This window comes from Arachis stenosperma, chromosome 8 (assembly GCF_014773155.1).
Source record: "Arachis stenosperma cultivar V10309 chromosome 8, arast.V10309.gnm1.PFL2, whole genome shotgun sequence".
In the NCBI taxonomy this organism is placed as follows: Eukaryota; Viridiplantae; Streptophyta; class Magnoliopsida; order Fabales; family Fabaceae; genus Arachis; species Arachis stenosperma.
In genome coordinates this window covers 31,591,300-31,614,093 of record NC_080384.1, presented here as the reverse complement: position 1 = coordinate 31,614,093, position 22,794 = coordinate 31,591,300, and the positions used below count along the sequence as shown (strand labels likewise).

Here is a 22,794-nt window from a genome sequence, read left to right as displayed (position 1 = left end):
AAAAGTGAGTGGTCCTGGGGTTGTTTAAGGCTGCCCTGCCCCAAGTACCATGGTACTATCAACAATGAAGATGGGTTCTCTTTTGGTACTCCTTACACCAAATTGGAAACCATGTTAACGTGGTCCATCCATCCCACAACAAACAAGTGTCGGACATTAAAGAACCTATCATAACAAAAATACACGTTACGCTACTACTAATTTTCCAATTTCCACTGATGCTGTCACAACGGTTTTTTCCACAACCAAAACGCATAATGTTGCTTTCTTTGCACAATCTAGCTTAAAATAAGCATCATTTTCGCTTACTTGCTTTGTGCCATTCTGCCATTGCATTATTCTACCCATTTTTGTCCTTTTCTCAATACAAGAGTAGAATAAATATTTTCTGTACCAACGTCCTTTTTTAAAAAAATATATATAAAAAAAGTTCTTAAAAAATATTTTACTAGGAATTATCAAAAAACAAATACATTAAAAACTTTAAAAAAATATTATACTATTAAAATGTGCCTTTAGAATATACAAGAACTAAATCTTATAAAAAATGACTTTCTTAAAACCACCAGTCTTATTCTTTTGTAAGTATTCATTTTTTGATTTGAAAGTGAATATGTAAATATGACACACTCGACAATTTTTAACAGAAAAAGAGTCATCATTCTTGCGCCATCAAATCAAAGATATAGAAAGAAACTTCGAACACATGGTTTGGATTGAAAGACTTTGAAGGAAAAGAAAATGTAGGGAGAGAAAATGGATAGAAATTTTTTTTTTTGGATCAGAAGAAAAATTAAGGTAAAAAAAAAAGAGTGACGTAAAATTTACATAAAAATTTTCTCTTCAAAGATAAGAAGTAATGAAAAATGTGCGAATAAGGATAAAATTACATATTTATTCTTTTGACACTTGTTCTTTAAATATAATTAAAAAAAATTAATGATATAATCTATAAGCAATTTTTATTATTCTTCCATAAAATTATTTATTTGCATTTGTTTGAAAAATAGACATACATCTTTTGGTTTATGACATTTAAAGACAATGAAAAAATATAACTCAAAAAAATATTTTTTTGTTAATAAAGATAATATATTAAAATCTTAAAAACTAATTTGAATGACTTTTTTTTTGAAAAAAATGAATTAAATATATTAATAAATTATAATTTACATATAATATAAATAAAAATATTAATATAATTTTACTCTGTTATAATTTTTTTTCTATCAAAACAAAAAAAAATATTTTTTTTCATCTATTTTCTCTTCATCCAAATAATACACAACAAAGTCCTTTTTTTTTTTGTTTAAGACTCAAATGGAGGGGAAAATGGGGAGAAAAAGAAAGGTTTGGGATCATCTAATGGAAAAGAAGGGATACTTCCCTGTTTGCTATCATCCAATTAAACAACCAAAAAAAAAATGAAAAGCAAATGTAAGAGAAAATGTTTGTAAATTTGATGAAACCCACAAATATTCTTTCTTTTCTCTCACAGTCACCGCCTCAGTGTCAGTGGAAGGATGCAAAAAGACATGGGACATACTGTGTAACCCTACGACTCTGTCTCTCTCCACTCTTATAGTTCTATTATTGAAGGTTTGAAGCTACCAAACCAGGAAATTTTATCTTGCCGTAGCAGGATCACTACCTTCGGCCGAAAGAACATACTTAGAAGAGCATCAATGCATTCAAAATCTTTCATTCACAACTATAAGAAGATAAATGAAAACGAGAACCAAAATAATGATTGAATAAAGACTAATTCAAAGAATCTAATCCAACTCCTGTTTGAACAAAGATTCTCTTTACATGTTTAAACAACTGTAAACAATTTGGATATGTCTCTCACCCCCTTTAGTTGTTACTATGTTACAGTCTTCCTTACAGCTGCCTATATTTCCATTTCTTCCCTACCAAAAATTCAACTAGCCCAAAACTTCAATCTTTTTTTAGTGAGACAAAAATGCTACTTTGTTAGGTATACTTGTAAGCCTAAGAAAAAGAAAGCAGTCCAATGCACGAGGTTTAGGGAGGGGTCAGATGCACACAATCTTAAATCTCATGAGAATATACCATTTCTTTCTGGAACTAAATCCTGTCACCACCCGGTCACAATGCAGTAATCTCACTATTGCGCCAAGATTTACCCTCTGTATACTAAAGACTGCTACCAATAACGTTAATCAATGGTATTCAGCTTCAATAGGAATTTTGAACTATATGCTACTCTACCACTATGTTAAGTCTTCAAAAACTCTTCTGTAGAACAGAACATAGGCAGCTGAAGACTTGATCTTCTCTTTGCTGATGGGATAAACACGGCTATCATCAAAGTCATACCATTGATCGCCTCCATGCTATATAAAATTCAAGAGTGAAAATCAATTATGAAAAACTAAAAATTGCATAAAGGGCAGAATAGAATTTTATATCAAATAAATGCCCTCCACCATTTCATAGTGACCATAGCTGTCTACCATATAACACTAAATTTTCACAAACTATGACTAATAACCAATTAATGGAGGCCTGAAAGCCAATCCAAAAATGTGGCAACCTTTCATGGCAAAAACAGAACTGAGTCTTATATGCAACAGGATAGGAAAAACTGCACTTACATGGACAAATGCTGTATAGTGACCACCTCCCATGCTTCCAAAATGGTTACTCACAGCATAAAGTGTGTAATAATAAGACTTGTCATTCCCAAGGGTAATATAAGCAGACAAATCGAGATTATCAATCGGAAAGTCAACATATGTCTCCAGCTTGTTTTTACTGTAACGACTATATTGAAACCTCTTAAGATGAATAACCAAGATTTCAGGAAGTCTCCAAAGATCTAACTTCTTACTAGCTTGACGATGTTGTTTACAGCCAGGACAGTACCTGACAATACAGAAAACTGCAGCTTAGAAAATAGTAAGGCAGGATCATAAGTTACCTTCACGAACAAATGGCTATGTCCCAAGTGAATGACCCTTGTGTATAGAACACAAATGAAGCACCAGAAATAGTATGAAATATTAATACAGCAATACTTTAAGATGGAAAACAAAGTTCAGCAACAATGTGTGGTTAACATTGTGGAAACAAAGCAGCCTAACTCAACGCAGCTCTACATACTCCAGAAAGGAAGAATTAGGGAGAAGAAATTAATCTGGAGATTTAAGTTATCTGCAAACAGAAGTTAAGAACTTAAAAATATATGCCCAATTCATTATAAAACAGACAGCTGCCCCTGATCAATCTTTAAAAAGACACCACTTCAGGGCACCAAGTATGCAATTACAATCCCGAACTGATAATGTAAGGCAATAATGATAGTAATACTAGACAGAATAAATGCGTGCTCCCATGCATCCCAAACTAAAATTATCCACTATAGCTACAATGTATAGTAATCCAGTTAAATGTATTAAAAATAGAACAGAATAAAAGGAATGCAGATTGAAGTATTTTTCCTAATATTATAAAATGTAATGGCAACTAAACTAACCACATGTCTTCTGGTCCAAGAGGTTCCTCCTGCAAAAATGTTTCAAGGCACCTGTACAGCGAAACTGATTCTTGAGGTCTCTTTGCCAAAAAGCCAGATTTGAAAACCTCAGGCAATGAACTAGAGAGTTTTGTGTCATATATTTTAATTTTTTCTGACCAACATACAAGCACATGCAGTAGTCTTGAGTCTCCACTTATTGTTAGTGGCTCATCCATTAATATCTTGGAATTCCTGACAGTTCCTTTTTCATCTGTAATGTAAAACTCAATTTCTCCATCTGAAGAAGTATCTAACTCATTCACATTTGGACCTGAATCAGAAGATGTGGCCATTTCTGCTGCTGCTTCATTTTTGTTAGACGCAGCACAATCTTCTAAAGCAGCTTGTTGAAATGGACAGAACCACTTTAGATATAAGTTGCATAGATCAGATCCATTTACAATATTGCAAAGCCTGGCCACTACAGGAATCCCGAAGGCCTTCCAATTTGATGTCGACTTCCCATGGATGTACAGCCTGGCAAAATTACATCAAACAGAAACTTATTATGAGAAGGAAATCAAGGGTGACCATGAAAAACGATGTAAAAAGCATGTATACCCAACCATTCTTTTCTTTTGAATCTGTGAGTGAGTACTAGATCAGTTGGATGTATTATGTTTTCCCCTGCTTAATCAGAGCATATTATGCTGTATTGATCATAAGATAAGAAATAGTTCAGCCTACACATGACCACATAACTTCTTGTTCTTCTAAGGCTTCAAGGTTAGAACATTGCATGTTCAACCAACTAAAATTGAAACCTTGATTTAAAAAAGAAAAAGGAAGGGATTGATTGTGCTCTACAAATTGTCATTGTTATACATCAATTTTGTACACATCGATCTAGTATCAACTGGTAGAGGATGGTTGGTTAAGATTCACCACATTTGCAAATGAATAAATCAAACCTGAATGACTAAAATTGTGTTAAAATAGCTAACTTGAATGATCACAAATAAACACTTTGTAAAAATAAAGGCTTCTTTATGTCATTCACACTTACAATCTGCATAGAATTAAATATCTATTTAATAAATTCACCAAAAAGTCTTTCTTTCAAAATGGCCAATCAATCTGCCCCCAGAATGTGCAATCCCCAGATATTTAATAACCATAGGCCTTGATGAAATTCATATTTATCCTATACAAAAGGTCTTCCATGGATAAGTTAATTCATATTTCTTGGTGCAGCCGTTTGACTTTCAAAGAAAACTTTATTGCATGAAGAACAAGATGTCCTGGTAAATAATTAGCAAAACCAGGTTGTTAAATTTGCATAGTTTTAAAACACAATCAAAGCTACGAAACTAACAAAGCCAGAAACTGGTGTCAGGACAAGATCAAACAAAATAAACTGCTAAGGATCCAATTCAGTAATCTTTAATATTAGCGTCCATTGGTCAAATTGAGTTAGTGATCAGTGTAGTCAAGGCATTCTCTACGTTGTTTTAATAACTGTTTCCAATTTTTCCAGTTGGAGCTTATGAGTTTAGGCTGGAGCAGTTTACAGAAAACTCTCTGACAGTTAGTAATGATAATTGATTTGTGTTAAAGGTTTGGATGTGTTTTTCAGGAATCTATTCAGTTATAAACTAAGGACTTAATGGTAGTTGACTGTATTAATGGTTTTGGCTAGGTTTTATAACTAACTTGCCTAGCTTGCAAGTGAGAGGAGAGTATTCTGTTAGAATTGGTTGGTAAGAAGGACCTAAGGAGGATTTAAGGGGAAAGAAGAGTTTTTTTTTTTTTTTTTTGGGGGGGGGGGGGGGGGGGGATTAGTTGAAGTCTTGAATAAGGGCTCAACATTCAAAATGAATGGAGCAAGTGCTATAGCATCTCAAAAAAAAAGGAGATTATAGAAACACAAGACCTAAGACAAAAAGCATTCGATCCCACCGAGACTTAAACAATAGTCAGCCTGTATAGTTATCTTAGATTTGGAAAGGAATTAGACTGAGGAGAGTCAAGAGTGTGGCCTTTCGAAGAGATATAGTAGGAGAGGTTTGGCCTCTGAAAGTGCCATTACCAGTTTACTATTCAGTCGTGTAATTTCTTTGTTGTTTCCCTATGTTAATTCAGGGAGTGTTTCTGTGTTTGAGTCTGATTATTCTCCATGACCACCAGATTCATTACACACATCACATGCACAACTGTTTACTATTTCTATGATACACTGTAGAATGAGAAGTACTTAAACCAAAAATATATATTCTGATAAAAAACATATTGGCTTACTCCTCCATCCGCTGATGTATGAAGATGACCAAAGGGGAATCCCCGCTATCTTTCATAATTCGGTAAGCAACTAGCCTGTCAGCATCTCTGATTAGGGATAATGAATCAGCTGGATCTTCAAGAAAACGTATGATACGGCTGTTGTATACCTGTATCATAGCTCTGGCTTCAGATATATAGTTCTTTACAGTTGAAATGCATCAACAAAGACACTCAAAGTTTCAAAATATATAGTTCTTTACAGTTGAAATGCATCAACAAAGACACTCAGTTTCAAAACACTAAACGCCGACTCCAAATTTGAGTCTAAAACAAACAATAAATACCTCAGCCACTAATAAGGTCTCATCGGCCCCCAGAGAGCATGCAATACTAAGAGCACGGGTCAGATCTTCAAATTTTCCATGTTTTGTAACAGAAATGGTATAGGGAGATAATTGAGTCTTTCCATCACTACCACTACTAATAACAGTCAAAGTCATTGACCGCATTGTTGATGAAGGAAGAGGTAATGATAAGTACATGAATGGATCAAATGTCACCGAGATCTTCCTACAAACAGGACAAAGTAAAGTTGATTTATATTGACCCTGCACAAAAATGATGAATGTGATCCATGAGGCAAAGGAATGAATATGCTTGAGTAAATCATAAATCCAATCTAGCAGATTCTACAGATTGGTAATTGATTCACATCATGTGTGAATTGGGAAACTGATTTTATAATTGCGTAATGAGATCAGTACATACTTGGCACACATCAACAATGACAGAATCATTGCGAGCCAAATGGTTATGCCAGTATTCATCAGCAACCTCTTGGTCTGGCCGACCATCTGCATCCTTTACTTCTGCATAAGGCTTACATTTAACACGATTCAGATCCTCATGAAGTCCATCCAACAAAAAAGCAAGGAGCTCCTGTAGTGAAAGATATACATATATTGTGGCGAGTTTGAGGTTACATGAGACATGAGTCTTGTGAATCTACAAATGTGAGTAAAAATAGAATGAAAGGGTTGGATGTACGAACTTGGGAATCGTGCTGATTAAATCCACTAAACTGAGGTGCAAATCTAGCAAGCTTTGATTTGAACATTCTTGGTGCTACAGGACTTGCTCCAGGAGCCCATAACTTCCTAATTAAATCTCCAAAGGCCAAAGCTATCTCACCCTGCAAGAATAATTTAGGAAGAAGATAATGAAAAAGTGCAAGATGTCAAAAGCATAGAAGTCCGGAGAAAAATAATGTCTTGAGGTAGCAAGCCAATAAATTTAGAGAGGCTAATGAAATTATCACATACATTCATGCCCAATGGGTTATCATGATTGATTTCTCTACCATAATCTTCAAGAAAATAGTCAACAAGCTTTGGTGTGTGTGCTAGGCACTGGAGGGCACTGTTCATGAAGCAAGTATTTCCTAGGTTTTGTAAACCAATCAATCCCAAGGTACCAGCTTCACCAGGGCCCAAAGAGAAAGTCAAGGAATTGTCATGTACACCATTAGAATTCATACTGCTTGCACTACCATTCATCTTCACTGAGGCACCGGAAGAAAAATTTGTCATCTCATCTTTTTTCCCTTCTCTACATCTCAATGAATCTGACAACCCGTAAACTTGTAACTCCAGAAGAATCTGTGTATAATTTGTATTCACAAATTAATATGGCCAGTAAGGCATTTAATACAATTATACCCAATGATTAAATATATGATGGTAAATAAATATTCTAACAGAAAACTAAATAAATATTTATGGTTTTCACCCTAAATATTGTGAAGCTCATGTTTTTGCATCTACACACCTATGGCAATGGTAGACAATGAAACAATAAACTAAAATGACAAAAGCTAAATAACGGAATACTAACTAGTGGTGGAAAAAGTGAGAGAGGATAGAAAGGAAAATTTTCTTGAATAGGGATAGCTTAAGGAACAACTAGCTTTCTGTACAAAGCTGCCATCATTTTAGTCCACAGTCCAAAGCGAATAATTGATTACAAGTTAATAAAGTCAACAAGTGATTGAACCTTAAGCATTTTTCTTTTGGGATAAAAAAAGCAGAAACATTTTATCTTGCATATGAACACAAATAATATGAATAGCATTCCAAAACTTTATTTATCCACTGGAATAAATGCCAATGTCAAATATAGCAATACCTGATATTATAACACAAATAATATGCATATGATAACATTTGTCTAAAGCTATCAAACCCAATAAAAAATTACATGGATATAATAAGAAATACAGTGAATATCATGTTCATGAGGACCTATGTACCAAAGCCATTTCTTCAACAAATTCTAAAAATATCCATTAAAGCATCCAACAATATTATGATACATAACATTAATCTTAGATAACTAGCAAGCTAAGTGACCGAATTTATATTTGAATTCTGACCTTCTCTTCAAGGAGTAAAATTACAAAATACAAGCATAAACAAAGAAATATTTATAAAAATATAATAAAATAATTAAAAAAACCTCTAATAACTCATACCTCATTATCAGATTGCCTTTGACAGTCTATTGGGAAGTGATTTTTACCATTTGCAAAAAAAAGGGTTATCTGACCTGAAAAGTCCCATATGCGTAACTGTGCAATAACAAGATAAAAAATAGTCAATTTCTTGTAATAAAGTGAAATTATCAATAGAAAACAGGATAAGTAAAACTGTAAAATTAAAATTATATTACCATCTCTGAATCCACACTGAACATTTTGCAGGCTCGTTTAAAAAGCTCAATTGCATTGTCCTAAAAGAAAGGTGGGAAGAATGGATTAGGATCTGATTATCTGAACAGAAAAATGGCACTGAACAATGAAATGATCATTCCTTAACAATGCATGAATCATATTAGACTAGGCAATCCACAGATGAATACACACACAACAACAACAATAACAACAACAACAACAACAACTAACAAGTGCTTTTGTGAAATAATTTCCATCTCAAATCAGTCTTTTAAATGGACATAATGTATAAATATATAGACAAATTAACGAGATCATCCAACCCAAATATCTATAGCTACAACTTTTACAACAGCAATGCTAAAAGAACTTCACTAAAAAAGGGGAAGAAGAAGAAACAGGAACTTCTGAAAGAGAGAGACACCTTTTTGCTTATTCTCACTCCAAATGTATTTGTTTCTCTCATAATAGAAAGGCGGAGCTGTAATGGATAGACTTCTGCCATATCACCGTCAGCAGCTGAAAAGCCTTTGTCATCCTTCATCGCATTTTTTGAATCACTATGCCTAAGTGAAATATCAGAAAAGATATGATTATGAAGATATGAACAACCAACAATTTTGGATGTCAGTAAACTTCATTAGTCGCTAGAAACAACAATCTACTTTTATTTGCAAGTAAACATTAAAATCTAATACTTGCAATTCTATCCGACAAGTATAAATATTCCAATTCTCCACAAATATTTGGCATACAAGATTGTTGTTTCAACTCTATGGAGAGAGCCAACTGTTAAATTATCGTAAGCATCAAAACGCTGTAACACAAATAAGAAGCTATGGGAGAAGCTCATATAGTACAAAGTGTCAATCCAGCTCTGAGTTTCAGAAATGAATGGGATCTAAATCACAGGTTAAAGTTAAAAGGTTGCATCACTATGTATTCTAACTTAAAAAACCCTCCACATAGCTTAAGTTGCCCATTGCTTTCTCTCGACTTAGCTACAGCATAACAACACAAGGGGATGGCTGAATTGAGATTTTATACGAGAACACTCACTCACCACTTGAGTGCCTGCAACCACATATCCCCAGATACCAATGCAAAGTCCCTGCCAGACACACTCACTTCACCGCCGTTCTCGCGACAGTCCTGCAAATCATCCTCCTTCCGAAGACTCATCACGAGATCCGAGTTGAAGATGTTGTTGATTATCCTCATTGGACCAGCATAAGAAGAACCGGGCAGAGATGCAAACACAACTCCCTTCTTCTTCTCCGAATCCTCCAGCGGTGAATCCTGAGCATCCTTCCACCACCTGAATCACATACACACAGAATCATCCATCAATGCCCTTCACAGTTCACATGTTCAAGCTCAATCCATGTAAACAAGTTCAGATCCCAGCCAGCATAGAAGAAACAGATAAAGTTAAATCAGAACATGCCAGCTGGTTCAGCAGAGTGTGCAAACCCTAAAGGAGCATTGCTAGTGTTGTTAGTAGCATCTGAACAATCGAGATTTGATTTTTGTGGTGTCTGGTGTATGGAGAAATGACGATTGGAATTCTGAAGAACGCAAAGAGAAATGGAATTCAAAATTTGAGGAAACAGAGTGGAATGGTTTGAGTTTTGACCTGTAAGGAACGAGATAGACTCGTTGGTCGTTATCTGAGTCTGGTCGTTGAGTGTTATCGGAGCAATCTTCGGAAGCAGCAATCTCCATTCTTGAGAGAGAGAGAGAGAGAGAGATTTGGAATTTGATTTGATTCAAAAAAGAAAAGATGGTGTTGTGTTACTACGTGACAATAGAGAGAGAGAAACGACGGATTTGCAGAGAAAGAAGCTAATTACAAGTGGAGCATTTTCTGTGAAGAGGATGCAATCCAATTTACAAAGGAGGGAAAATTAATTTATTTATATTTATATCTTTTTCTGCTGCCTTATTTATATTTATATTTTCATGCATTATTTACATTTATATTAACAATTAATAATTTGTTATGCATACACAAAAAATCTGTTATTAATTAGCTAGTGCATATAAAAATATATATTTGACATATAAAAATTTATTATATTACTATAAACAAAATTGATTATTCGTGTATTACAGATTTAATTATTTTAGTAATTAATTATTTAGTTAAAAAATATATAAATTAATATATATATATAATAAATAATTGAATAACAAATTTTAGTATAAGAATATTTTTTTTATACTAATCATGATCAAGATTTTTTGGGTAGAGTTCATGAATTCTATATATACATGAAACTTGGTAAGGTTTTAAACATGTTTCATTATTAGATATTTTTGTTTGTTCTAAAAGTATAATTAAACTATATCTAAAATATTAAGAATAAAATTAAAATACTAAAAGTAATTTTAAAACTTTTAGGATTGTATATGTTAAAGAACACAATCATTCTTTTTATTAAATAATTAAGGAACACAATAATAATACATTCAACATATATTTAAAAAAATTTTATATTCTGTTAAAAAAGACTAAAACTGAGAGATAAAAATTAGAGACTTCAGAGATTAAATTAAATTTTTGTATTGTGTTTAGTATAAAATATTAAAATGTATATAACTAAATTATGTTTCAATATTATATTTTATTTAAGATAAATATAAAAATTAAAAAATAAATTTAAAATTTAAAAAATTAAATAAAAAAATATATTTTTTTTAAATATTATTAAAATTTTAATTTTCTTTTTTATAAATTTTAATTTTTTGTATCCCATTTTTCAAAAATATTAAAGAGATTAAAATTTTGTGTTCTAAAACTAAGAATTTAATTCCAGCTTCTAGTTACTTTTCGGTCTCACTCCTTCGATTCCAATTCGCAGCCTTAAAGACAATCTGGGGAGGGATGTCGTTACCAATTTCATGGGTCCATTACACAGTCATACTATGGGAAGGTCAGAGAAGAAAATGGTCAAGATCTTGAGAAATCTTTCTACAATAATTTTATTCTTTTTCAATGATGTCTAATCTTTTATTTTATTTTATTTTTTGGATAGAAAATAAATATGTTATCACAAATGTCTATTAAAAATCCTATAAAAAATAAAAAAATAAAAGGAAAAAACACAGAACAATATTAGTAAAGTTGTTATGTGGATTCTAGTATAATTTATTAAGAATCACTGAGATAAAAATGTTTAAAATGTTTTTTTTAAAGATATTTTTTAGTAATTAAAATTCAATACATATAATTAATTAAATCATATTATTTTTGTCAAAATTATATCAAATAAATTGATTTGGTTGAAAAATTGGTAAACCAAACATTAAAACGATCTAAATTAATATTTTTTTATAAAAAATGACTATAATAATCCAATTATAGAAAATGACTAAAATATTCTTTTATATATATATATATATATATATATATATATATATTAATTTTAAAAATCCTAAATTCTAACTCACATAGTAAAAAGAAAATGATTAAGATTTAGAGTTCTCAAAATAATAATAATAATAATAATAATAATAATAATAATAATAATAATAGTATTTTAGTAATTTTTTATAATAAAGATATTGTAGTTATTTTTATAAAAAAAATATTAATTTAGATCGGTTTAATGTATAATTTATTGATTTTTTTGCCAAATTAATTTGTCTGATATAATTTTGACAAAAATAATACGATTTAATAATTATATATATTAAATTTTAATTACTAAATAATATCTTTTAAAAAAATATTTTAACTATTTTTAAGTGAGTGATTCCCAAACTTGTTTTAGCCCGGTTAAGAAAATTCTAGCAATTTTTTTTATATTGATTAAATATATGTGTAATACATTGTTAATGGAAGATTAGGTATTTTTCTTTAATATGGTGTTTTTTTATTGGTATTATTCAAATCAGAGGTCCGATTTGTTTGAAAAAAAAATAAACCACAAATCAAAAAGTCCAATTTGTTTGAAGAAAAAAAACAAACTACAAATTAGAAGGCCGGATTTGTATTTTTTATTTTTTATTTTTAAAATAAAAATCGAACGGCCCGATTTTAACATTAAAAATTTTTTTATTTTTAAAAACACAAATCGAACCGTCTGATTTATGATTGTTTGTTTAAAAAATAAAATAAATCGAAAATACTAATTTGTATAAGCTATAGCAAGGTAAAACACTTCTCTTATCACACCATTCTGAGATATACGCCTCTCTCTCTCACGAAAAAGAATAAGCTACAAATCTCCCTTCGTACTCAATATATTGAAATTAAAAAATATGTGATTGTGGATCTCAAAAACAAAAACAAAAAACACACTCTAATCTAATGGGAGCTGTTCGTAATTTTAAACTAACACCTTGCAATAAAGTTGTTGCTATGAACTTTGTTCACGTGATGAGCCAAAACTCATGCACATGTCTACTTTTTCATCTTGAATTGTGGCCTTGTGGGGATATATAATCCTTCCCTGTTAATTACTTGCTCTAGAAGATTAAAACACACGTTACAATACTCTACCAAGTACCACCACATTATAAATTAGATTGCCTTATTTACATCATAAAATAAAATTGATAAAATTGCTTCTAAGCTTTAATTACTTACTATTACTAGTATACTAGTATTGTCTTTCATGTATATACACAAGACAAGAAAGACCCTGTACATGGTCAAAAAAACAATGCACATGCCTCTAGTGTAACTATGTAAGCATGTGCGCCTACTCCTTCAAAGAATAATTCTGCAAAGATTCCCTACCATCTATTATTATTTGCTCAACACAAATCAATATCTCTATGTAGCATTTGAAAGGGAGACTCCAAAAGACAGAAATTGAAAAACTGAAATTGAGATATAAATGCTAAATTAAATTTCTGTATTATATTTGGTGATGTAAAATGTATAAAATTAAATTATGTTTTAGTGTATCCTGTTTAATGTAAAACTGGTATAGAAATTAAAACTAGTAAAATTGCTTAAATACTTTTGTTAATTAAAAAATAAAAAACAAAATACTGAAGTATTGAAAATACTAAAATTTTAATTTTAGCCTCTAATCACTAAATACAATACTGAATTTCTGTTTTCGAGTCTTAGTCTTAGTATCCAAAACAAATAATACTACATATATATGGGTCAAGAAACATTAATTTTACTCTAAACTATAACATTCTTTGGATGTAGACATCCTCATCAAAGTTCAAAGATCTCTGGGTTTGAACTTTTAAGTGTGCCTCCAAATTTCTATCTATCCAGGGACAGCGGGGACAAGAACAAAGATAAAATACAATTATCTTATCTCTATCTCGGTTTGTTTGTTTATTTGTTTGTTAGGTAATTTTTTGGTTTGAAATAACATCCACAATAATCTAGGATCATAACAAGAAGGTAAGATGGTGCATAACATAGATGTAAACATGGGCAGTGTAAAGTGCACCATGCAAAAACGAAAATGGATCCTCTCAATTTTTTTTTAATAAATGAGAGAGTAAAATGTGATCTCTCATCATTAATTTTATAAGTGAGACAAAAATAAATGGATTTGGATCCTCTAAATTTTAAATTTCACTTTAGAGAGTAAAATGTGATCTCTCACAATTTATTTTATAGGTGAGACCAAAAATAAATATGAAAGAGAAACTAATCAATAGTAGAAGATCACACTTTATTTTCTAAAGTAAAATTTAAACTTTAGAGGATCTAAATCCAAAATAAATATGAAAGAGAGAACAATGAAAGATTAGATATCACATTTTACACTCTTAATTTTTTTTAACAATGGAGAGAATCAAAAACCACCAGTGAGACCCAAATTGGGAGATGAACCAATTCAATTGTAATATCCCACCAGGATATGCAACTCTGCACAATGGTTCCCTCAGTTTAGGAGTTTAACAATTGCTTCCATGATAATATAGAAAAGCATGAATCTTATGCTATAATTAATATATGCTGAACAGTGATGAATATAAACCAAGAGAAGCAACATTTTGTAGTTAAACAAAAAGAGCAAATAAAGTAGGACTACTTTTGGAACACTGAATAGTGAATACATTGAACTCTCAAATGACTAAAGGAGATCATACTCAGAAGCCACTACTTTGTGGATTCATAAAAAAAATATCAAATGATGGAAAACTGTATACACAAGACCATGTCAGCACATATATATGAACATATGAACGGATATTTTATAAGTTTAATTTTGATGTTTAAAGAGTTTTAATCAGTCATCCAATTCGATTTATGTATGTAGATAACTTTTTAAGTATTAAATTTAAAAATTAGAAATTAGTTCTTTTGCTTATATAATAATAATACACAATTAGTTTTTCATATTAGAAGATATGTATGTATATTTTATTCATATAAAACATTCTATAAACAATAATGCATATATCACAAACCATATCTAACTTCAATTTTGATTTATATTCTCTATATTTTATACAGAGCATTATACAACTCTTCAGTTTGAATAGTAGGACATAATGAAACATAATTATTTCAAATTACATTCGTGAATATGTTATACTACTTCTGGATATATTCTATAAAAACTAAAATCAAATATTATTGAAACATTCGACATTGTATAGTAGTAACTATAAGCACATATGATCAATTACAAATTTACTTATATGGATAAATAGTACATTATCGATCACTTCAGAGAATAGATCCCAAAAATGTAGAAACGATTTTCAAATTAAAGGTGATACAAGTGAATGGCTCATTTATTCTGTTCCTTAATGATATCTCGACGGTGTAGATGCCCTGTGAAGAGTAAAAAATAAAATTAAAATTCAAATGTGTGGTATAAAATATTAAAATTGAATTATGAAAGTAACCTGTGGAGCAAATAAGGGCATCCTTTGGATGCGAGAAAGAGTAAATTTGGTAGCATCAACAGGACAGGACATTGCCTCACAAAGATCATACATTTTCTTATGGACAATAAGTCCCATATATGAAACTTTTATTACCCACTTCCCACCACAGATAACATGATCTGCACCACAAAATACACACCAACTGCAATTCATAATCCATAAAGTAGATTTCGTGTACCATATATATGTTTAACTAATTACAATTATTCTATTCGTATGCACAAAAAAGCTGCAACTAATAATGCAAAATTTGTGGCCTATTATATCATTTATATGTCATTATCACTCCTAACATGAACGGATTCAAAAGGAGGCAAGTAGTGGTCTTGGCCTTCTAAAAAATTTTTAATTCATATATTATTATAATGAATATATTGTGTAAAGTAAAATTTAATAGTATAGTAAAAATAAAATAAAAAATTAGTATTTTTTATGTATTAAGATTTAAATTTTTTTACATGCATTTATATTATTTGTATTTTTTATTTGATTTAATTTTTTTATTAATTTTAACATTTATAATCATGTAAATAGTATTTTAATATTATTTATAATAACATTGTTCTTTTTCTAATTTTATTTAGTTGTTTCTTTTTCATTATTTTTTCTCTTAATTTTTATTCATGTTATTAACTTATTATATAAAAATACTTTAAAATATTTTGAATTCATATAACAAAATTGTTAGTATAATTAATTGATATTATTTTATGTCATATTTTTTAATGATATAAAACATGAAAATACAATTCATTGTCATATAAATACTTAACAAAGTATATTAATTAATAAAATATTAAAAAATAGATAATTTTATATTTTATTACATCTGAAACCATAAAAAAATATAAAGACCGATATAATTCTTTTATTGACAAGTACTTATTAATTTTTTTAATTAAAAAATTAATAATAATTATATCTAATATTACATATATGACATTATATTTGATTATATAAGATTTTAATTTTCGGTTCTTCTAGTTTTAGATTTTTGGATCTGTCTCTACTCCTATAACAAGGATACCAAAATGCTAACTGGTCATTACATGAAAATAAAAACAAAAAGAAAATTTGGGATAGACTACATATATAAATAGAGTAAAGTGACAAATAAGCTTCTAAAGATTTACACTTCGAATAGATTAGTCCTTAAACAAAAAAAGTACCACTAAAATCTTTTAAAATAACAAATATGAATAAATTAGTTTAAATTAAGACCTTCTGTTCTAATCATATGGACTAATTTAAAAGTGTGTCTATATCTATTATTCTGGAGAACTTTATTAGTATTTTTTTTTAGGAATTAATCTATGTAAATACTCAATAATTTATTTGTCATTTTACTCGTATAAAAATAATAGAAAAATTAGAAGAAAAATAATTACCAGAAGCAGCGAAGATCTTAAACTTAGCCCGTCTTGCACGCACAATAGGATTTGGTGTTATTTCAAGTCTAGAGATCTTTACAGGATAGTTTGCATCTTCAGCTGCAAAATAAAACACAAATTTAATTACAATGACCAATGAGAAGTGAGAAACATTTTTTTCTCTTTCTATTTGACACATTAGTAAATCTTAATAGTTAAGAAAATAAGAGTGGCTCATATTAACCAGTAATTAGTGCATTCTACAGTGACTATAATTAAGGTGACTATGGTAATTATAAAACTTTGACAATTTGTAGTTAAAATTAAACCTATACTTTTTATTATTTATTAAATTTTTTTTAATTTGAAGAAATAAAAAATGATCAAATTGAAAAAATATTGTCAAATAATAAAAAAATATAACTTTAATTTTAACTACATTTTTCAAGTATTATTAAATTTTCATAACTACCATAATCACCATACTCATAACTACCACAAATTCCCCTCTTAACTAATATATCAAATAATACATGGACTAGAATAGTAAGAGAGAGTTCAAATCTTAATCTAATAATAACATCTAACACATGCAACATTTGCTAAATACTAATATTATGCAAGACTAGCTAAGATGCGAAATATATATATATATATACCACAGAATCTGAAGTTGTAACCACTAGCATGAGCGTGAAAAGAAGAAAGTAAGAGGATGAAAGATAAGCATAAAAGAAGGTAGAGCTTTGGAATTAGAGGAGACTGAAACTCCATGTTAATTATTGAAGAGAAGAAGTTCTATCTTCAAAGTTGATGGAACGTAATAACAAAGCAAACTTAGCTTAATTAGAGATTTGATTCACCTACATGCAGTTTCATTTCAGTTAGTTATTGCACGTTTGGGATCAATGCAATGGGAACAATCTTTTTTATACGTAATATGCAGACAAATTATGTAATTTCGAGCTTTAATTTAAGCCATCAAGACAGAGAAAAACAAAAGATTGAAGTTCTGATAGAGTACAAATAGAATCCAATGTTAGTTGAGGTGAATAATTAAAGTTGAATAAGATGTGGTTTTCTAGCATGTGTATAAAGTGTCTAATTAATAAGGGGTACGGGTCATGATGTTCAATTCGCTGGATATTTTGTCTATCCAAACACCATACTCAGATAACCACATGCATGGTCCCAATTCAATTAGTTTATAGTCAAATTAAAATTTATTTTGCTAGGTAGAGAGAGAAAAAAATGTACTACTAAATCTAAATTGGGTTGTTGCTAATCTATAATACCCTAAGGAGCCATATAAAAAAATGCTTGATTAATTTTTTTTTATATATTTTTAATAGATTGAATATATTAAAAATTTAAAACTTTTTATTATTATATTCTTAAACATATCTTTAAGATATAAATTAGCTAAATTTATCTAAATTTACCGTTAAAAAAAAGAATGACCTTTTTTAAAACTTCTCAATTATTGTGTATTTATCAAAATAAAAGTTCAAAAACTTTTATTAATAATAATTTTAACGTGTTTTTAAGATACAAAATAACTAAAAAAATATTAGAAAAATAATAAAAAAAATTTTTTGTCAATAATTAATTAATAATATTTAAAATATAGTTTAAAAATATATTATTAAATTATTAAAATAGAAAAATTAGATTAATGATTAAAAGTGTCACACAAAAATAATAAATTTTATTGAGCTTTTTTTCTAACTAAACCTTTAAGGCTACGATTGTTTGAAAGAAAATAAAAAAAAAAGAAAATAAAAAAAAGATTTTTTATTGTATAATTAAAAAGAAAAATTAGAGATGAAAAAAAAAGATAAAAAAAATAAAAAAAAAAACTAATTCTTTTTCTTTACTTTTAATATTATCTTTTTATTTTTTAATATATTTTATAATATAAAAATAAAATTATCTTTTTATAACATTTCTTTTTTTTTTCTTACATTCAAACACATATAAAAAAAATAATAATTCACTCCATTTTTTTCATTTCCCTCTTTCTTTTCAATTTCCTTTTTCTCTATTTCTTTTTGCCTAAATGAATCAGTTATTCAGTTAATAGTTAATATAACCAATTAACGCTAAACAGAAAGAGGAAAACGGTTTTGGTTTAACTGCTTCTCTTTAATATTTTACCGAATGGAGTGGTTGACGTGACTCACGTTGAATAGAATGAGCAATCTGTTAGTGTATCACAGAGAGAGAATCAAATGAAAATCAAAGGCAAAAGGAATCTGCAGTTAACCAGAAGAGTAAGGAATGAGCTTTGACGGCGGCGTTACCGTTATCTTCGTCACAACAAACTCCGTTATTGCTGTTAACCGACAGCAACAACTTCCATCGTCTCCATCGCTATCAGAATGGATCATCTCTTGATCCGCAAGTTCCGCCACCGCTTACTTGCTTGGCTTCACCGATCTCGTTCCGGTACCTATTGTTCCTCAATTTTCCTTCATGTTAATCCTCTCTTAATCTTTATTTTTAATCATTTTTACGGTTATTAATTGCTTTTCTTTCGGCTGAAGCGAAAGCTCCATGTTTGCATAATCACTTCACTAGTTAACCATTACTTCTTCTGAGCTGCCAAATTAGTTTAATTTTCGTAATAATTGTTGCTTCTGCTGCATAATTGACTGCAGCTCTCTTCTGTTTTTAGTCGAATTTCATGAATTCTAGTTCATTTCGATCCTTGCTTGCTTACTATTAATTTGAAGCTTTCTTTTTCTTTAAAATGCTTTCGATTTGTAGTCACAGTGTCAACTCTTAAAAGCTTTGTAATTAGCTGATTGTAATGCTGAATGGCTCATCATTGTGTTGTTTGTTTGTTCTGTAGCTCAAAATTTGGATGCTGTAGGTTTTTTATTTTTCACTCACGAATTTGAAGCGATTGATTGAGTATGAATGCTGCAATTTTGCGATCACTTCACTAGAAGTTCACCGTTAATTCTTAAAAGCTTTTGAATTTGGTTCAATTTGGATAACTAGAGTGTTTTTCTTGAGTTGAGTTTCTTTCAGGTAGGGTGTTCTTTGTAAGGAGAATTCCGTACAAGGATGTTAAAAGGGCCACTGATGGTTTCCAGAGAGTCATTTATAGCAACTCTGAGGTTACTGCATATGCTGCCAGGTTTGGGGAGGGTGGTGGTGGTGTGTTTTTGGTCAAGGAAGTGAAAGATTTTGGTCAACAAAATGATGTTTTCTGCAGACAGATTCAATTCTTGGGGCGCTTGCATCATCGCCATCTTCTCTCCCTCAAAGGGTTTTCTGTGGGAAAACATAAGAGGTCATTGGTAGCTAAATAGTATCTATCCTCTGTTTCACTTAATATTGATAAGGATAACATAAAACTGTTACATGTGTGAACCATGAGGCCATGTTATTGCTTAATTGGCATGTAAGAATGTTATATAGGGAGTTATTTCTTTTTTACAAGCACGAGTAGAAGTTGATTTATTTGTTTCTATCAGATATAAAACATATAATATGAAATATACGGAACTCAAAAAATGGGATCGTGTTTTTCATATCCGATTTCATGAACAAAAGAAAACCCTTTACTGTCCTTTCTATCTTTGTACTCTGAAGACAATGTAAAATTGACAGAGGGCGTTTTAGAATTACAGTCTAATTTATGAAGATGTGATAGGTAAAGCAAATTTTTTAACTGGTTTCTTGCTGCCTTTGGGGTTATTTCTGCAGACTGCTCATATTTGATAACATAGAGAATGGAAGCTTAAAGGAGCATCTCAATGGTAAATTTTGAAAGAAATTAGAAGGATTTTAGAGGAGCCTCTCAATAATAATGGGAACTATTTTTATTTATTTATTTATTTATTTATTTCAATGTTTGAATGCTGGTAGATCCCTTGAAGACTCCCTTAAATTGGAGGACGAGGTTGCAGATTGCTAATGAAGTTGTGGCAGCACTGGTAAGCTCTTCAAACAAAAGCTTGTCAAAGAACCAAATTTGCCAAATGTGTTTTGACTTAAAACTGCACCCTTATCATATTTTTCTAATGCAAGTAATTTGAGGACTATGAAAAGTTAATGTCTCATTGAGTTCATGAATTGTTATTGGATGCGTAATATCCCTGCTAAGCTGGAACTATTTAGCATTTCTCAGTCTTGGCATTTATGATAAAACAAATATTGGAAACTATGGTACTTAGTAGGAAGATTAAAATTTTTACAGAGTTTCCAACAGTTGCATGTTTCATTCAGTTTGCCAATGAAAAACAAAAGCTTAAATATGTATCTGCAAGATAGTTCTGTATGACTTGACTTGTTTCTGAGTTCTTTCTTTTGACCGATATGATTGTAGAAACACTAATATATGAGTCTGTTTTGTCACTTATATCTGTGATATTATTTAACGTTTCACAAAAGTTGTGAAACATGATTCTGATTTTGGTCTTTTGTTGTGTTGATTGTGGCTGCAGGAATACTTGTTTCTTTTCAGTGATCCACCGGCATATCATGTCTCCATCAGCTCAAGCAATATTATGTTAGATGAGAACTTTGCAGCTAAAGTAAGGAAACATTTCTTTTCTCACTAGAACTATCATCTTCTATATTTGATTGACATGCCAGAAGTAAATAAAGCACTTCAATGTTAAAATAGTATAACACCAGATTTTCTTCTTTAATACAGCTATCAGATTTTAGCCTTCTTACTCCCAGTGCAAACTCTGTCATGATGCCGAATTCAGGAGGTCCTTCTCTTTCAACAGAAAACAAAACTGAGGTACTTATTCTTAGTTACTTCACGTTAATGCGCTCACCGGCCTCATCTGGCATTTCAGATAGCATGAAGCAGAAGAGTTGCAAGATCATATTCCAACTCGGAGTGCTGATACTGGAATTGGTCACCGGCCAATCTTCAGAGATGGAAGGTTCAGATTTAATCCCATGGATCCAACAATCCCGATTTTACAATTCCATAGATAAGATGATAGACCCTGATCTTGGAAACAATTATGACTGTACGGAGCTTAAAAATCTTCTAGCAGTGGCAAAATTATGTATCAAATCAAGGGACAAGGCTACATTTACAATCTCTCAATTATTTCGGTATCTGCAAAGGAAGATTGATATTTCCCATGACAAGGTACGATAGATGGTTTTTGTTTCTTTAAAAACCTTCGGGGTTTATTGGGAGAATATTTCCCTTGTGTGCATTCCTTCACGTCTCTTGCCTCTTGGAGAGGTAGTTTGGGTTACTGGCTTACTGCGCCTGATGCTCCTTTTGTTGAAATTGATCTCAGAAATGAAATGATGCAAATTCATTAGTTGTAACTTCCGAGTGATAAAAAAATAGATTGTCAAACTGTAAATCTCACTATCCTAAAAGGAACAAGATGCGGTAGTCTCGTGTTTATGAACAAGAAGCCGCCTAGAATTGATATACACAGCATTACATATCAAAAACATTAGCGGTAGCATGGCCGGCAAAACAATTGTCCGATCCGATTCGGAAGAAAACGTCATCAGTAGCCAAGCTTCTATCATGAAATGTCTGTATCATTTCCTATCAACTACTCAACTAGAGAGTCGGAAACATTGTCGACGAGCCTTGGAAGTTGGAAGAGCAGAAGATATTGACAGATAAGAGAATAGTTGCCCGGGCAGGTAGAGTTGGTGTTGTATTCGGGCTGAGTCCAAGCATATCTTTGCAGAAAATAATATCAAACCAACTTAGATTAAAGATTTTAAACATGGCTGTGAACTCCCGTATCACTTCAATTCTTGTGCTCGTATAATATAAAAGTTTTTGCATCCAGATTCTCAGCTGTCAAATTCGTATAAAGTAGAATTTAGCAGAAGTGATAATAATACAATTGAGATAAGTATAAATTATCAAAAGTGATAATCTTACAATTGGGATGTTGAACTATCAAGACGTATAATTTTAATCAAATTTATGGGTTATTTCAAGTCATTTATCAAACCAAATCACGGTTTAAAATTGAACAGATTTTACACACTAATTATTCTTTGCTTATGTGATGTTAAACAGAAAATGTTAAATAACT

At 30.5% G+C, this 22,794-nt stretch overlaps 3 protein-coding genes across 3 annotated transcripts; 1 reads left to right on the top strand and 2 right to left on the bottom strand.

Moving 5' to 3' along the window:
* Positions 1-1,729: 1,729 nt before the first annotated feature.
* Positions 1,730-10,367, bottom strand: LOC130944918 (ubiquitin carboxyl-terminal hydrolase 8-like). Its single transcript, XM_057873513.1, has 13 exons — positions 10,129-10,367; positions 9,556-9,810; positions 8,917-9,058; positions 8,492-8,551; positions 8,295-8,390; positions 7,087-7,422; positions 6,816-6,956; positions 6,533-6,703; positions 6,109-6,372; positions 5,783-5,931; positions 3,503-4,021; positions 2,622-2,892; positions 1,730-2,360 (listed from the first exon to the last, which is right to left on the bottom strand). Exons 1-13 carry the CDS (start codon positions 10,215-10,217, stop codon positions 2,238-2,240), a joined length of 2,616 nt encoding a protein of 871 aa, XP_057729496.1. The 5' UTR covers positions 10,218-10,367; the 3' UTR covers positions 1,730-2,237.
* Positions 10,368-14,937: 4,570 nt separating this feature from the next.
* Positions 14,938-17,612, bottom strand: LOC130946831 (uncharacterized). The gene is made up of 4 exons (XM_057875690.1): positions 17,404-17,612; positions 16,763-16,864; positions 15,333-15,493; positions 14,938-15,258 (listed from the first exon to the last, which is right to left on the bottom strand). The coding sequence occupies exons 1-4, from the start codon at positions 17,516-17,518 to the stop codon at positions 15,151-15,153; spliced, it is 486 nt and encodes a 161-aa protein (XP_057731673.1). The 5' UTR covers positions 17,519-17,612; the 3' UTR covers positions 14,938-15,150.
* Positions 17,613-18,923: 1,311 nt separating this feature from the next.
* On the top strand, positions 18,924-22,541 carry LOC130943490 (probable receptor-like protein kinase At1g49730). Its single transcript, XM_057871390.1, has 7 exons — positions 18,924-19,192; positions 19,781-20,045; positions 20,462-20,514; positions 20,624-20,691; positions 21,202-21,291; positions 21,414-21,474; positions 21,565-22,541. Exons 1-7 carry the CDS (start codon positions 19,126-19,128, stop codon positions 21,876-21,878), a joined length of 918 nt encoding a protein of 305 aa, XP_057727373.1. The 5' UTR covers positions 18,924-19,125; the 3' UTR covers positions 21,879-22,541.
* Positions 22,542-22,794: the final 253 nt, after the last annotated feature.

Bases quoted from the DNA above. Each gene is read 5' to 3' on its own strand.
- LOC130944918 (XM_057873513.1), bottom strand. From the start codon at position 10,217: ATGGAGATTGCTGCTTCCGAAGATTGCTCCGATAACACTCAACGACCA. The intron at 8,552-8,916 runs GTGTCTCTCTCT...CCTTTCTTTTAG, and splicing joins GAGTGAGAATAAGCAAAAAG to GACAATGCAATTGAGCTTTT. The intron at 8,391-8,491 runs GTAATATAATTT...GTTATTGCACAG, and splicing joins TCAGTGTGGATTCAGAGATG to TTACGCATATGGGACTTTTC.
- LOC130946831 (XM_057875690.1), bottom strand. From the start codon at position 17,518: ATGGAGTTTCAGTCTCCTCTAATTCCAAAGCTCTACCTTCTTTTATGC. The intron at 15,494-16,762 runs GTAATTATTTTT...TTTGTGGTGCAG, and splicing joins TAAGATCTTCGCTGCTTCTG to ATCATGTTATCTGTGGTGGG. The intron at 15,259-15,332 runs GTTACTTTCATA...TACTCTTCACAG, and splicing joins TGCCCTTATTTGCTCCACAG to GGCATCTACACCGTCGAGAT.
- LOC130943490 (XM_057871390.1), top strand. From the start codon at position 19,126: ATGGATCATCTCTTGATCCGCAAGTTCCGCCACCGCTTACTTGCTTGG. The intron at 20,515-20,623 runs GTAAATTTTGAA...GAATGCTGGTAG, and splicing joins CTTAAAGGAGCATCTCAATG to ATCCCTTGAAGACTCCCTTA. The intron at 20,692-21,201 runs GTAAGCTCTTCA...TTGTGGCTGCAG, and splicing joins ATGAAGTTGTGGCAGCACTG to GAATACTTGTTTCTTTTCAG.